The sequence below is a fragment of the Mytilus trossulus genome, chromosome 1, assembly GCF_036588685.1.
Source record: "Mytilus trossulus isolate FHL-02 chromosome 1, PNRI_Mtr1.1.1.hap1, whole genome shotgun sequence".
NCBI lineage: Eukaryota > Metazoa > Mollusca > Bivalvia > Mytilida > Mytilidae > Mytilus > Mytilus trossulus.
In genome coordinates this window covers 97,174,697-97,192,284 of record NC_086373.1, presented here as the reverse complement: position 1 = coordinate 97,192,284, position 17,588 = coordinate 97,174,697, and the positions used below count along the sequence as shown (strand labels likewise).

The window sequence follows — 17,588 nt, the reverse complement described above, 5'->3', positions numbered from 1 at the left end:
ATAGCTGAAATGAATAATTTTCATGGTTTATGTAGCCTTATCTAAAAAGTCAGACAAAATTCTGATAAAAAGAAAAGGAATAAACTAAAACTCAATTTGTGAGTCATCATATACCCTAATGTACAAAACAAGAGTGCACATGCTGAAATAACTTCCTGTTTGACTGACCATTGATTTTACGTTGAAAGTCTTATACAATAAGGTTTTACTATACTTATCACATAAGCTTAACATTTTTAGTTTTCAATAATGAGTTCAAGGTCGGATGATACCTGTAAGACAGATATGTGCACCTTACAATAATTCCATACACCAAATATAGTTGGCCTACTGCTTAGTTTTTTTGAAAAACAGACCCAACACAAAAACATTTACCAATGAACTATCAATATAAGGTCAAGGTCTGATGAACTGCCAGTTGGACATGAATCCCTTACAATCATTACATTCATAAAATATAGTTGACCTGTTGCTTAAAGTATCCAAGACATCTACTTGACCATAAAAAATAACCTTGTCTTATGATGCATGAAATGATGTCCAGGTCAAGTGAAAAGCCTCTGACAGGCTCGTGGACATTGCAAGGTACACGCATAACAAATATTATTATCCTCTTTCTCATATTTAGAGAGAAATTAATATTACAACCAGAAGGAAACGCAAACTCAATCTAAAAGCCATTATAATACACTTTAGTACCAAATATTTGCTCAATATCTCCAAGAATCATGAGAGGAAGTCCTGACAACTGTTTGATTTCAGAAGGATGGTACATTGGTATCTATTCTAAGTGACAGGATACAAAACAAGAAGCTGTCAGTGTTAGAAACACAGATTTCCCAGAGGTTAAAACCCTGAACAGTTGAGATCATCCCAGTTTTTGGTGGGGTTGATGTTGATTTTGCTTTGTCTTTATTTTTTAATGTTGTGTTTTGTGTACTATTGTTTTTCTGTTTCTTTTTTAGCAATGGCCTTTGTCAGTTTATTTTCAATTTTACGAGTTTGAATATCCCTCTTGTATCTTCCTGCCCTTTTTATTGTTTTCAGTTCACTTTTTAAAAGATAGGAATCATGTAAAACCAGCTCTGAATTAGGATTGGGAAAATATTTTGCATAGCATAGATTTGTGACACATAATGAATGGTCAAAGAACTGAATTTTTTTTAATTTGACATTTACCATTTATTTAATATTGTGGCACGTATTCAAATGTTTATAGAATTATCAAGCACAACCTCTAAAGGTGGTAATTGCTTCAATTGGCATACATAATGTATTTGATTGGTAATATACCTTTAAAATAAAAAATATCTTTAAAATATTTTTATAGGATTTCTTTCATACATGTTATATTCATAATTCATAATTGGAATATTTTAGCCTTTTTTTAAGCAAATCTTTGATAACATTTGAATATTATTGAAAGGGCAAGTTCATTTCTTCCTTCAAAATACTATACTCATTCTTATTGCAAAGTTGCACTTTGCTAGAAATGTTTATAAAAGTAAATGTAAAAAAATACCAATCTTGTCATTGAAAACTTTCTCACAGAAGCTGACAATGACTTTATTGTTGGTCCTACATGTTCTGAAACATCACCAGTTAGTAAAAAGAAATCTTCACATAGGCAGTCTGGTATAGACCCACCATGGAAAACACTTCTCCTTGGGTTTTACAGACAGATAATAATATGAGGATTATATGAATTTACAATGGAGAAAAAGACTTTTCTTCTATCATGTCTATATCCAGACAATAACATTAGCAAACAAAGGGTAACTTCCATGAGCATGATGAGGACATCATTACAAGAGAAAACATCAATAGCATAATATAGGAAAAACACATAAAAAATCAATTACAAACCAACCACGCGACGCGACAAAGTTACTGAGAATTGTGGAAAATCACGCGCTTACCACAGCGCTATCCAAAAATCCTGGGGAGAACACTGAATTTAAGGTCCAATATCCAACATTGTTAGAATCTTTCTTTTTTTATATAAATCAAACAAAAGTTTTATTTAGGACTCTTCAGACCTCAATGTGGATCAATTTGATACAAGCCCAAAATCCAAAATATCTAAATACATGGTTAGATTCATCATTTCAAAGAACCCCATAAGTTAAAATCAAACAAAGTTTGGACCTTGATTTGGACCATCTTGAAAACTGGGTTCACCTTGAAAATACACTACTTCCCTCCTTTTCTGGCTATAAATAAAGAAGTAATGATAGATTACATGTTTATTAACATATTAACAAGTCTCGAAGGGAGACCGAACATTGACTACATAGGCATGATGGATAATTGTTACAATGTAAACTTTCCACAATGCTAATCACTACTTATTGTCACACTATGTAAAAAGCTGATTTATAATATTTCATGTTAACATACATTAACAATAAACTTTTCTGCCAAAAAAAATATCACTGATTTCCATGTTTAAAAAAAATTGCTGAGGCATGAGGATGTCAAAAGCTAAAATGTGTTTATGTTTTTATTGAAATAAATTGCCATCAGTTGACAATAGAATATAACCGGTATATTAAGTTGTGAATGTATGGCAAGATAAAAATGATTATTTACTTTATTAATAAAAATAAAATGCAAAAAGATTTTGCCAACAGAAGCAATTGTTTGACTGAAGGATAATAGCATGTTCAGATCAAGCATACAAGCTCAAGCACAATATGGAGTTGATCTGGTTAAGGTGATTTTTAACAGTATATAAACAGTTATTATTAAGTTGCTCCTAATATAGGAATATGACTATGAATAACATAGAGTTAGCACTTATGGTGAAAAGGAGTTCTTTCAGCGCTTATTGCATTTTATTAACATTTTCTAACAGTTCTGAAAAGCTTATAGCTTTAAAAATTGCAATAAAACATTAAGCACACTTTTGGTATAAATAAATGATAGCCAACATCAAATTTTGTCAAATCACATGGGCACGTAAAAAAGAAATAATTTTGGAAAATGCATGTACAGGTATCTCATTAATAGATTATTTCACAGAAATATTTGCTTTTTAGTGATTTGTGCTTTACGACTGAAAATCAGTATTTCTTATAAGATGTGTGATCTTTAATCAGTATTTATCTATTTATCAGTTATACACCCATCTCATAATTTTGGTGTATGGAAAAGAACTTTTATTATATAAATTAAGCAGACTGATTGATTGTTTGTTGGTTTTTTACACCACTATCAGCCAGATATATGAAGCAGTCAGTTCTTATTTGTGAATAAATGTGAATGAGTATACCCAAAGAGAACCAAAATCTTTGGCTTGAAAACTGGCTTTCAGAGAATTTCTGTGACTTAAACATACGGTACAGGAACCAGCACATGAGTGTATTTTTTTAGTTGATATTCAGTCAATATGAGAATTTACATTTATCAACATATACATTGATATTGATTGCTTTTGGTTTTACACCCAGTGGAAAATATTTGATACAAATTCAGAAAAAAATCAACAAAAATTAAAATAAGAACAATTTTGAAAGTTTATCAACCTGGTTTATCGAAAGACAGGCAAAAATAGGACTTCAGTCAACATGAAATTGAAGATCTATTTTAATTCCTAAACCTTTGAGCCTTATATACCCTAGGATCATATCATGAGTATCTAAGTGACGATACAAGTCGAAATATGATTATTCTCTTTGAGAAAAAATACAATCTCCATGTTAATCATTTCAGGTTTTTAACAAAGCATTAGATAACCAAAATGGTTTTAATACAATGTCTCAGAATATCATATAATGTAATGACAAAAAAATCTAAAAAAAAGTCCCTTAACATTTACATAATATATTGTGAGATGATATTTATGTTATCATTCAGTATAACTACAGTTCTACACACATTCCTGAGCCAGAGAACACAGAACATCAATACATTATAAACATACTGGTTCTCTGGTGTCACTTTAACTAACACTAAACAGTGTTAACAAAGTGTTTCTTTTTTAAAAAGCAATGGTGCAATACTTTAAAGGTATATATCAGTATGTTTGTGGATCATTTTTACTCGTTATTTTGAGAAATACACTATGAAGAAGACTAAAACAAAACCTAATATTATCAAATTCTTTGTAGCCAAGTTTTATAGGTGTTATCTTCTCCATGTTTAAATATTGATCACAATTTCATTGCTATAATCACTATGTTCTATTTATAGATTGAAATTTATTTCCTTCCAGCCTCAGTCTGATTCTGATCTCACAGTCAATGATGAAGAGGTACAGCTTTCAGATGATGCTGAAAAATTAAAGAATATACAATGAAGTAGACTAACAACTTTATTAAGTTTTTTTCAAATGCTTTCTAATTATTTTGTTGCCAGGACAGCTTATCTTTTGTGGAAGGCTTTTATATTCGTCAATTAAATTTATACCTATACACATAAATTTTATATAACTGCATGCCATGAGTTTCTGAAAACTGTCTAGGAACATAGACACAACCGTTTGGGATTACAAATGTAGTAGTTTGGTCAATTTTACTATGGTGTATGAGAAAGAACAATATTCTTTCAAAACATTTAACTTTTCTATTCCCAAATGTATATCACAATCAGGTGGCACTATTGTATGATGTTCTTGCATAATGATGTAATGATGTCATTTAACAGTTTCGAGAAGAATTGTAAAATCCTTCATTAACTTTTCATTTCATTAACACAGGTTTACAATTTTTTTTCTGTAGTTTTTAACTGATCAGTTTTATGTGGCATATGCCTCTTAACATACCATTTACAATTATCTGCAATCAATTTTTTTTATCAATGGTCCATGCTTAAACTATAGTTGTGTTAAACATATTTACTAACTCATAAGAAAGGTCCAGAAGATAATGACTGTTTCTCCTAATCATTCAGTTACTACAGAATATTGAATTAACCTATAAAATAAACATACCTTCTGTTTCTGGATCCAGTACACTGCCATCAGATTCTTCTCTTCTGATACATGGTACTTCATCTACTCTAAAATACAATATTATTTCAAATTAATAATGGGATATGAGTGCCAATGCAACAACTCTCAATCCAATTATCAATGTGTAAAAAGTAAACAATTTTAGGTGAAAGTATGGCCTTTAACATGGAACCTTGACACACACAGACAACAGCAGAACAAAAGTGTTATATAGAGTTGGTGACCCTTTTACATCACAAAGAATTTCATGCTCAAACATTTGAACTTTGATAGTTAAATCATTTGCCTATTAAAATAACAGTTTAAATATACTTATATATGTTGTCAAATGAAACTACACAAAACACAATATGACTTTCATACATACTATTTTAATCCTTTCAATGATACTTATGGTATTTTCTCAGAAAATTGTCCTCCTAGCTAAAACATTGTGTTTACCATATGTTTTAATCACTGAGGGAATTGCATAAACTCTCGATTAAATGAGTAAGGGTGCATCAAACAAGTACTTGTTTCCTATCTCTATCATGCAAATGAGGCAGAGGTTAATAATGTTTAGATGGGAATTATCTGCATTTTAAGAAATTATCCTTTGATCTTGCTGACTTATGAATTCCCTTCTCAGCCAAGTCTTGCAATATTAGAAATGATCTCTGAAACTATGAGCACATATGCCCATTGTCATGAAATTAACAACGTTGTCATTGGTAAAATAGCAATAAACAGATTATCATTGGTCATCTCAATTCAATTGCTTATCTCACTTTTGCCATACCATCTCAAGCAGGAAAATCAACAGCGTTGAGATAACCACAATAATCTTATATGTTAAAAATGTGCAAGCTCAAATAGCTGCACGTATTTAAGAAACTAAAAATATTTTTTCCACAATAAATATAAAACTTTCCTTCAAAGAAAGAAATTTGGAACTTTATTTACTTTTAGTATTTTCTGTGCAATCAAAATAGACTTATACTAAGCAGGGTTTCTTATTAAATGCAGATAATAAATTTCACTTTTACCTTGATTTTTTCTGAGAAGCGTCATCAGGTGAGGAATCTATATCTGCTTTGCGTTTTTCTGAGAATTTGGGTTTATCTGCTTCTTCTCTGACTCTTAATTGTTGTATTCTCCAGTCTACTGCTCTCATTATATTCTCACTGTCTTTAATACTTGTCTGAAAAGATATACATCAATAATTGTTTAACTTTTATTCACCTGTTATCTTATTTAAATAATAATTGTGTACAATGAATCTACATTGCTGAAATGCAATTATTCCAATATTGTAAATTCTGAATTTATCGCATGAAAAATGAAAAAATTAGTTAAGTTATTGCAATTTTAGAAAAAACAACAGATTTTTGTATTTGATTACAACATGTGAGTTCTTATTATTGTGATACTCAGGTAGTTGCATTATTCACAACACTGATAACCTGGCAATAATTTACAGAATTATTATGAGTTTCAACCCAGAGCCTTTAAACTTTCTAAAATGGTTGAATATACATGAAAGATATGCATCTTATAATTGTTTCAATTACTGTATTTTGTGATACTGTGACATTTCAGTACCTTATACATTATTTTAATATTTTTCCTGAAATTTTATCTAAAATGTATGCCAGCAAAAAATCTGGCCATGAATAGCCTATATATACCGAGGTCTTTAGAGGAAAACAACTACCAATATTACCCCAGAAAGTATCTAGGTGGATTATGAAATAAAGCTATGACCAATCAAGAATCCAGGTGTATTATGAAATAAAGATGTGGCTTGTGTACCATTATTTGTCTTGTTTGCTTTATTCTGTTTTAGCCATGGCAGTGTCAGTTTATTTTTCGATCTATGAGTTTAAATGTCCCTCTGTTATCTTGGCCCCTCTTCTATAACCAATCAAGAATCCACTTGGATTACATAGTATAGTTTTGACAAATCAAGAATCCAGAAGAATTACAAAGTAAAGCTATGACCAATCAATAATCCAGTAGGATTACATAGTAATGGTATATTTTCATATTGTACTTACATTTATAAGAAAGACTTTGACACCTTCATCAGAATCTGTAGCTGTTATCCTAAGACTTTTCTGACTAGCCTTTTCTACCGTCATCCCTGGCCATATCTTTGTATTTAATATAACCCTAAGACTGCCTTGTGTTCTCATAACTGTAATATATGTAAATTGTATAGAAATAAAATATATATTTATCATATAAAGGAAAAGGTAGGATATATACTTTTGAATGCAAAAATCACACTCATTCATATATTAAAATTTCTACAGCCTATAAACAAAACAAAAAACATGGACTTTTAGACAAAATATTTATTGCAGCTAGAATTAATCATGTCCTCTATATGATATATGCATTAAAAAAGTTATACCTAATCGTGAGTGAAATTCTGTTCCCATTCCAGATGAACTCCTTAAATCATTCAACCGTAACGAACCACGCCCTCGTTCAATCCAATTTTGATTAGCACTGTCAAACACAAATAATTTACCAGTTGCCTGAAATACAAAATTAATATACAAACAATAAATAAACTTGACTACCAACTTAATTGACTTGGATTGTCACTTTTCCTATCGAAGGTCAGTGGTTTTTCTCCTGGCACTTTGGCTTCATCCACCATTAAAAACTGGCCACCACAAAATAGCTCAATAGCAGTGCTTAAAAGATGCATTAAAACACCAAAAATCTTTTTGCTACATATTTCATTTAAAAACTTATTTAAATTTTTTTTATTATGAAACTGTGAGCTACTGCCAAGTACTTGAGGGTTAACAGGAAGTTGTTGAGTAATGAATCTGAAAACCCATCACTCACACAGTATAGCTGACTTATATAAATCCTGAAACCAAATTTCATAAATCCATGATGTGACGAAAATTTTCAACCTGGCTATCATGTGTAAAATGAAGAAAGTGTTCAGTAAACAGGAAGTTGTTGAGTGATGAATCTGAAAATGCATACCATGGTATAGCTGACTAATATTAAACCTGAAACCAAATTTTTGAAATCCTTGTAATTTAGTTCCTGAGAAAGATGCAAGGAAAAATATTTGTGGGACAGACGGATAGACTTGATGGAAGGATGGACTGAGATACATTTTTTATAAAACAGTATACCCAACCAAGTGGGTATTATTTAAAGTGGGGGTATAAATATACCTGCAATACATTAGATTCCCCTTCTTCTCCAGTTTTAATCTCAACTTCTTTTAATTCTGTCTTTCTTTCATACTTTGCCTGAAATTCTCTAGCTGATTCTTCTAAGGATTTAGCTTTTTCTGTAAATAAAATAGAATAACAAATGTTAAATGTCTTAATCAAACTTGTCTATTAAAGAAAAATTGATTCTAAAATTCACTTTAAATACAAGAGGCTCTCAAGAGCCTGAATCGCTCACCTTAATTTTTTTGGTTAAATCTCTCATCAATGATTATTTTGGCTTTTTAATTTATTTAAATGTTCAGTTGATCTGTATCTATAATAGTATTCAAGATAATAACCAAAAACTGCAAAATTTCTTTAAAATCATCAATTCAGGGGCATTATACCTGAAAAACCAGTTACCCAATTCGTCTGAAAATTACAGGACAGGTAGACCTTGAGCTAATAAATACTTTAACATATTGTCTTATTTGCTCTAAATGCTGGAGTTTTTGAGATATAAGCCAAAAACTGCATTTTACCCTGTGATCTATTTTTAGCCATGACGGCCATGTTTTTTTGACGAAATAGAAAATAAAGCACAAACTTTATTTTATACACCCTACTGATCATTCAGTTGAAGTTTGGTTGAATTTAGTTGCGTAGTTTTAGAGGAGAAGATTTTTTAAAGTTAGCAAATATGATGAACAAATTGTGAAAAATTGTCATTAAAGGACAATAACCCCTTAAGGGGTCAATTGACAATTTTGGTCATATTAACTTATTTGTAGATCTTACTTTGCTGATTATTTTTGCTGTTTACAGTTTATCTTTATCTATAATAATATTCAAGATAATGACCAAAAACTGCAAAATTTCCTTAAAATTACCAATTAAGTGGCAGCAACCCAACAATTGGTTGTTTGATTCATCTGAAAATTTCAGGGCTGATAGATCTTGACCTAATGAACATTTTTACCCCATGTCAGATTTGCTCTAAATGCTTTCGTTTTTGAGATATAAGCCAAAAACTGCATTTGACCCCTATGTTCTATTTTAAGTAACAGCGGCCATGTTTTTTGACGGATCAAAAATCGAAGCGCACATTTTGTGCAGGATATACTAAGGAACAATCATGCTAAGTTTCATTCAAATCCATTCAGTAGTTTCAGAGGAGAAGATGTTTGAAAAATTGTTAACGACGACAGACGACGACGACGGACGCCAAGTGATGAGAAAAGCTCACATGGCCTTTTAGGCCAGGTGAGCTAATATACATGTAATCTCAAGTCAATTCTTATTATGTTAATGTTTGAAACCAAAGAAAAATTTAAATCAAATTATTGAGAGCACCTGAGATCCCCCTCCCCCAACCCATTTTTTGGTGGGGTTTGTGTTACTAAGTTTTTTTTCCTATGTAATGTTTTGTGTACTATTGTTTGTCTGTTTGTCTTTTTTGTTATTTAGCCATTATGTTTAGGGGTTTGAATGTCACTCTGGTATCTTTTGGCCTCCTTTGAAACATATATGTTTTGGATTTTACCTATGCATTTGCCAGCCTCTGCTTCCTCGTCATCTGATAAGTCTTTATCTTTATTTTCATCATCAGGACTTGTGGAAGATTGGACTACACGTTCAGCTAAATTCTGACCAAACACAAATTCTTTACTTGATTCACTTGAATCTCTTTTACTGTCTGGTGATGCTGTATTAACACCCTGAAATAAAAAGGTAACTTAATCATAAACTGTATACTTTATACATTTTTTGAATAACATTGTGAAAATGTGCTTGTAAGATTAAAAGATCATTACAGAATAACAAATAATAGTCCTAGCTGATAAAAGATGGTTTGGGTTGGAAATTAAGACTTTTTATCCAAATACCTTCAAGAACTTACAGTAAAACAGAGTAAGGTAATGTTTCAGTTATCAGACTTATATTTGTGAAATTGTTCACATATCTTTGATTTTGAAGTCATTACTGCAAAAGATTTTAACTTAAACTGATCAAGACATTGGCACTACTTTAATTCATGTACTTACCGTGACTCTTTCATTTAAATTTGTACCAAATATAAATTCATTTTTCCCACCACCATCATCAGTCGTTGAATCAGGTGCACTGAAAATAGAAAATATAAATAATTTTTATCTTTCTTTGATGGTTGATTTGTCTGGATAATATTTAGCAAAATCCTAACAACGTCAGTTTATGACATTTGTTTGAAAGAGATTTTGGTTTACACAAAAAATCTCTATGATCTGAACAGTACTGTCATGTAACAAGAGTTTTGACTAGAAATTTTGATCAGTGACTTTTTTTTATAATAGAAGTGTGAGTGAACTTACAAAAGGATACCCCTGCCACAAATTCTATAAGTATATTGAAGTATTTAAATTTGGTAATCTCCCCTTTAAAATGTTGGACTGGGATTATATTCCTTGACCTTATGTACATCTTTGGGTAGTGTTCTACAACTTTATCAAATTAAAACAATTATCCATCTAGCTGTTACTGAGGAGTTGTTCTTACAAAGCACTTAGGATCAGAATAACAGAGATAGAAGGACCAAATAACAGGGTGATTCCTAAAATACTTGAAACAACATTTTTTTGGTTATCTTTAGGTTTGAGTAATTAGTATATCACATAACATACCTAAGATTTTCTACTAATAATAATATGCAAATGTAATAATTCAATGATACAGTTTCTACAAAGTTAGTGCATAACACACAAACATATATGTAAACGCTTACCTTGTAAGAGCTGTGGCAAAATAATTTTCTTTTGTAATAAAACTTCCTGGCGTTGCTTCAGGTGTTTTTTCTTGGTTGACTGATTCTTGGTTTTCTTTTTGTTCTTGTTGTGAATCTGCATCAACAAAAAGTCTAGTTAATTTAGAGCTTCAAAGTCTTGTTTCTCAAGTTCATTTAAAAAATACTAGATCATCAAAACAGTTTTCAGTCATTTGCTTAAATTCAATCAACCTCTGGGTAGTTAACTGTTAGTTATAAAAGCCAAAGGTTGAAGGTCTAGTGTTTGATCAACAACTCCTTTTCATAATCTCTAAAAATGTTGTTCTAAATTTTACCATCAAAATGCCTCAAATAACTGGACAATTATTAGATATCATCACAATGAAACAAATTATAATAAGAGAACAGAGTTGCACATACATCTATCCAATGTACAAGGGCAATAACTAATAATAGCACATTTTTCTGGTTCTTCATTTTTTTTATTGATATCTTAAGAGAAATGAGGACTTCAAAGCAGATGCAGTGTGACTTCCTTATAATTAATATATATATATACAGATCACAACTAGATTTTTTTTTAACATTCTTAAATTTAATTTTAAACCAAGGGTCTATTTGAACATACTGCAATGCATTGACATTATATATTACCTTTTTGTTTCAATGTTTGAACTTGAGCTGATAATGCTGAAGGTCTCAAGAGACATTTTGAGGGACTGGCTACATCTGTTTTATTCAACATTCCTATAATATATTAAAATCATCGTTCAGTGTTTCTGCAAAATGATCAAGAATTATAACATATCTTTGTTAAGATTTTCCATACATATTCCATTTTAAATTTTGAAAACAAATTCCATTTAACATCATTTTGATGCATGAATTTCTTACTTTATACATTTCATTGTATTTTTGTTTGAATTTATGTGAAGCCAAATTGCATTTCCATATCTAATTCTAAATGCTATTTTTTTTCAACCAATCCATAGATTTTTCTTAAAGATATTGATATTTTTGGCCAGATTAATTTCTGTTTAAATGCATCAAAACAGTAGCATCAACACAGATATTGGATTCAGAAATAATTGAGCTCACCTGTTCTTGTTGCTGTATTAAAGTGTAAAAGTGTAAAGTTTACTGCCAAAAACTAATTATGGAAAAGACAATGTAGATGTGGTATGATTGCCAATGAGACAACTCTCCACAAGAGACCAAATGACACAAAAATTAACATCTATAGGTCACCATACGGCCTTCAACAATGAACAAAACCCATACAACATAGTTAACTATTTAGCTATTCAGCCTATTTATCAGTAAAGTTGTCGCTGTTTATAGATTTATGATGTACCTACCTAAACGTGAAGGTGCAAGTATGGATGATCTGTGACTTTTTTCCTCTGTAAAATAATGATAATAAAATAAACATACAAGTTATTGAAGATGTCCTTTGATTTACTGGGTTTCAATCACATCTCATTAACACCACTTGAAAAATATTCAACTAAGACCTTTCTTAAATATTGTTTTAATTTTATGAAATTGATTCAAAAGTGAACCAACTGTTAAGTAGACTTTATGATTTATTTGTTAAACTAGCAGTACTACAACAGAACAAAGGGAATTGTCAGACGATATATAAGTTAAAGTGTCCACATTACTTACCATCAGAACTAGAAGGATCGCCTCCCTTTAATCCTGCATTGCCAGATAATCTACTGGGAGTAAGATGAACTGAAAATAGACAATACTTTTATATTTTACATTACAGTCATTGAAGAAATTGAAAAAAATCTTCAATGATTATTGTACTTAATTCATTGGATTTATCATTTACTTTTTACAATAATGATAATTTTATCAAGATAAGAAAATAGAACAAACTAATACACCATCATGAATAATTACAACTTAACTTATCTGTAAGTTATAGGAACTAGAAGAAACTAACTTACCTGCAGAATTATAAGAACTAGAAGAAACTTACTTACCTGTAGAATTATAAGAACTTGAAGAAACTAAGTCAGTTTTTATTCCTGGACGAGGACCAAATGGATTAGGGGCTGTTGCAGCTGAAATAAAAAGCTTTGAACATGAATTCTGTAAATATTATATCTCTTAATTTATGACATTGTAAAAGTCTGTAAGTTTTCTTTCTATAAACTGATAAATATGTATGACAACCAAATTAATGCTACTTAAGTTAATATTAATGTACTTCAAAATTTGTAGTTATTTTTTTTTAGTTTCAAATGTTTCAGTAAATGCTAAAAACATGAATATCCACTGATTAATAATAAAATCTATATATCTTTTCAAATTTTGTGTTTTTTCAGTTATTTCTTTTTTCAAGCTTCAAGTGCAGTAAACAAAAAGAAAGTATGAGTGTTTGATGTATATGTTTATGTGGTCAAATTTGAATATTTCTTTAGATCAGTTGTACAGATTTGACTTCTGGCCTAGCAAAGCAACAGCTTGCCAACAATTTTGACTGAAATCGGTATTTAACAGTTCTTCAATTTATAATATAATGAACTAAGTATGCTATTCTAACACAAGTTTTTAAGTTATTAATGGACAGTGAATTAACAATTTCCTGTTGTAATTACCATGGAAATATATCATTCAACAATAAGTAGCAGGACTACAAAACCTTATCAAATTATTAAATTTAACATGATTTCTTTTTATATTATAGTTAGATAAAAAAAAAAGATTTAGTCCTTACAATTACACAGTAATCCAGAGAAATGAGCATATATAAGGAAGTGTGAAATATGCCCAATTGATTTAATCCTTTTTCACAACATTGAAGTGAATAATTTGTCAACTAGAATAGTTACCTTGATATCCTGAAGCTGTGGAGTCACTTTCCTAAAAACAACAAATAAATGTCCTATTCATGTGTATTCATGTTTGAGCATTTTCTAATCATGTGTATTTATACTGATAATTTCTTATTCATGTGTATTCATACTGATCATTTCCTATTCATGTGTATTCATACTCATCATTTCCTATTCATGTGTATTCATACGGATACCAGTATCATTCCCTATTCATGCGTATTCAAACTTTTCATTTCCTATTCATGTAAATTCATACTGAAAATTTCCTAGTCATGTATATTCATACTGATCATTCCCTATTCATGTATATTCATACTGATCATTCCCTATTCATGTATATTCATACAGATCATTCTCTATTCATGTGTATTATACGGATAATTTCCTATTCATGTGTATTCATACTGATCATTTCTAATTTGTGTATTCATACTAACCATTTCTTATTTGTGTATTTATACTGATCATTTCCTATTCATGTGTATTCATACTGATAATTTCCTATTCATGTGCATTTCTAACTTGTGTATTCATACTGATCATTTCTAATTAATGTCTATTCATACTGATCATTTCCAATTTATGTCTATTCATATTGATTATTTCCAATTTACGTGTATTCATACTGATCATTTCCAATTCATTTGTATTCATATTGAGCATTTTCTATTCATGTGTATACATACTGATCATTTCCTATTCATGTGTATTCATGCTGATAATTTCCTATTCATTTGTATTCATACTGATCAGTTTACATTCAAGTGTATTCTTACTGATATTTTCCTATTCATATTGATCATTTCTAACTTGTGGATTCATACTGATCATTTCTAATTTACGTATATTCATACTGATCATTTCCTATTCATGTGTATTTCTACTGATCATTACATATTCATGTATATTCATACAGATCATTCTCTATTCATGTGTATTATACGGATAATTTCCTATTCATGTGTATTCATACTGATCATTTCTAATTTGTGTATTCATACTAACCATTTCTTATTTGTGTATTTATACTGATCATTTCCTATTCATGTGTATTCATACTGATAATTTCCTATTCATGTGCATTTCTAACTTGTGTATTCATACTGATCATTTCTAATTAATGTCTATTCATACTGATCATTTCCAATTTATGTCTATTCATATTGATTATTTCCAATTTATGTGTATTCATACTGATCATTTCCAATTCATTTGTATTCCGATTGAGCATTTTCTATTCATGTGTATACATACTGATCATTTCCTATTCATGTGTATTCATGCTGATAATTTCCTATTCATTTGTATTCATACTGATCAGTTTACATTCAAGTGTATTCTTACTGATATTTTCCTATTCATATTGATCATTTCTAACTTGTGGATTCATACTGATCATTTTTAATTTGTGTATACACTCTGATCATTTCTAATTTACGTATATTCATATTGATCATTTCCTATTCATGTGTATTTTTACTGATCATTACATATTCATGTGTATTCATACTGATCATTTCTAATTTACACGTATTCATACTGATCATTTCCTATTCATGTGTAAACTGTATTCATACTGATCATTTCTGATTTATGTGTATTCATACTAATCATTTCCTATTCATGTGTATTCCTACTGATCATTTTCTATTCATGTGTATTCATACTGATCAATGTGTTAAATCAAATTTTGAAAGATAGTTTGTGCCTAATGGCAGATGATAGTTATTGATACTATATGCACTACTGCAAATATTGCAATAATGTTTCTCTTTACCTATTTTATATATATTTTCTAAAATCCATCAAAATACTTTTAACAAACACCATAAGAATCAAATGAAACACAAGAAAGGTCCTACCACAACTAAGCTTATCTATCATTTAAAGCTCAGAATTAGTTGGACTTTATATCAGGTTTATGCTAAGTAAAATGTCATAACAATTGCTATTAATTAATAAGAATAGTATACATGTTCTATTTAGAAGAACCTTGAAAGATAGATCTACTAGAAAACAATGAAATAAAATGATTCATATCAATAATCATATCAGTTTTTTTTATGATATCTTTTTACCTGTTCTTTGTTCTGATCAACTGAATTGTCTTCTTTAGTACTTCCTGTTGTCGATTCTGTAATTTTAAAATAAAACGTTATAGAGTAAATGTAACCAGGTTGATTGTGCTAAAGTGTCATTTCAGTTAAACAAGCACCCTTTTGTTTAAGATTCAAGCTTAAACACTGCAGTCTGAGGTGGAGCAAAAACTATAAGTCTCAAGCCAGGATTTAGCAACTTTGTACTTATTGCAAATCACTTTATAATTATACCAAGTTTTTATTAACTTGAGACATGTACATGCACATTTTTTATATATTTTAAATTTACCCTATAACTTTTGAAAGAGCAAATGCAAAATTGATATTATATTACAGATGTGCAAGATGATTTGTGTGCATAAAATACACTTCTTATTGTGGTCAGCTATTCCAAATGAACATTATTATCAACTTTAGTGTTCAAGCTTATGTTCAAGGACAGAAAGGTAAAGTTTTATGATAATGGACACAAGAGGGGCGAGTTTTTTTTTGTCTGAAAAGGGAGAACCTGATTTGTTTATAGATAATTTAATCAAATGATCAAATACAATACCATAATTAATGCATTTTGTTTCATTTATAGTATTCCTTAGTTATAAAAATTTCGTATTTTAAACTAGGTAGCAACTTGTGAACTTGATGTGTGCACACTATTTCCAATCAGAAGAATATGACTGGCAGTATGGAAACCCTTGAATTATTTTTAGAGAATCCTGCAGGATGACAAATCTTGGATTGTTTGAATGGGCCTATTGTTTTGTCAGAATCCTGTAACCCGCTTCTCGCAGCCATAATAGCACATGTGATTTCATGTGTACCGCCCTATTTTACATGTTTTCTTTTCCGTTTTCACACTAAATAATTTGATTCTCATTTACCTTTAAAAAATTCAGCCAATGTTGTTATTAAACCCCATTATAACTAAAATAGAGCAGGGATACAGACCTATAGATATCAAGAAGAAGATTTTTTTGCGGTGAATAGACAAAATTCAAGAAATACCCTATGAACAGGTCAGGGAAATAAACTATTTATTACAGACAATACCTCAATTCACTAACATCAAGCTTGCAATGAAATGTGCATTTTCCAATTGAAGATTTATTGGAGAGAAAAAAATCAAAAAGTCCATCTCAGTCAAATGGAAATGCTTTGAAATATAATTGGATAATTTGTGAATTGATGTACAGCCAACAGGTGTATAATCCACAATATTATAACTCTAGATTAATTATTGGTCTACACTATTTTCTGTCTGTTATAAGCTATAGAAAGCAATGAACACATGCAGATGTTTATATTTTCATTTGTTGACAAACTTGTAGCAAGTCTTGTTTACAAATGTTACCCAAGAGTTCGAAACAAATGATCAATGTAAGGTACCCAAATCAATCTTCTGAAATTGTACATTAATACTGATATGATTTTAGAAGTTCTATGTACGAAATACTGACAATAATAGAGTTTTTATGCTTATTTTCGCGCTCACCTGGATAAACATCCGCCATGATTCTTTCTAGAAAAATGGGAGATAATTCATAGATTGCGATGCAAACGGGTGATCTTTAATTAATAGCAGATGACAAGGATTTGTATCACTATACCAATCCTTGTAGATGAAAAAAGATGTTGCCTCAAAAGGATAGCACAGATCTTAAATTAAATAAGCCACCTATATGATTTTTTTTTTATCATTTTAAGTGATATCAGCTCCAAGGATTTGTATAGTTAGAGGGAACTATACAAATCCTAGTC

At 30.0% G+C, this 17,588-nt stretch overlaps 1 protein-coding gene across 1 annotated transcript; it reads right to left on the bottom strand.

Moving 5' to 3' along the window:
* Positions 1 to 2,231: 2,231 nt before the first annotated feature.
* On the bottom strand, positions 2,232 to 17,378 carry LOC134692256 (ran-binding protein 3-like). The gene is made up of 16 exons (XM_063552710.1): positions 17,323 to 17,378; positions 15,813 to 15,868; positions 13,729 to 13,759; positions 12,877 to 12,957; positions 12,551 to 12,619; positions 12,241 to 12,285; positions 11,537 to 11,629; positions 10,883 to 10,997; positions 10,167 to 10,245; positions 9,665 to 9,839; positions 8,140 to 8,258; positions 7,350 to 7,476; positions 6,991 to 7,130; positions 5,980 to 6,134; positions 4,934 to 5,001; positions 2,232 to 4,274 (listed from the first exon to the last, which is right to left on the bottom strand). Exons 1-16 carry the CDS (start codon positions 17,339 to 17,341, stop codon positions 4,219 to 4,221), a joined length of 1,428 nt encoding a protein of 475 aa, XP_063408780.1. The 5' UTR covers positions 17,342 to 17,378; the 3' UTR covers positions 2,232 to 4,218.
* Positions 17,379 to 17,588: the final 210 nt, after the last annotated feature.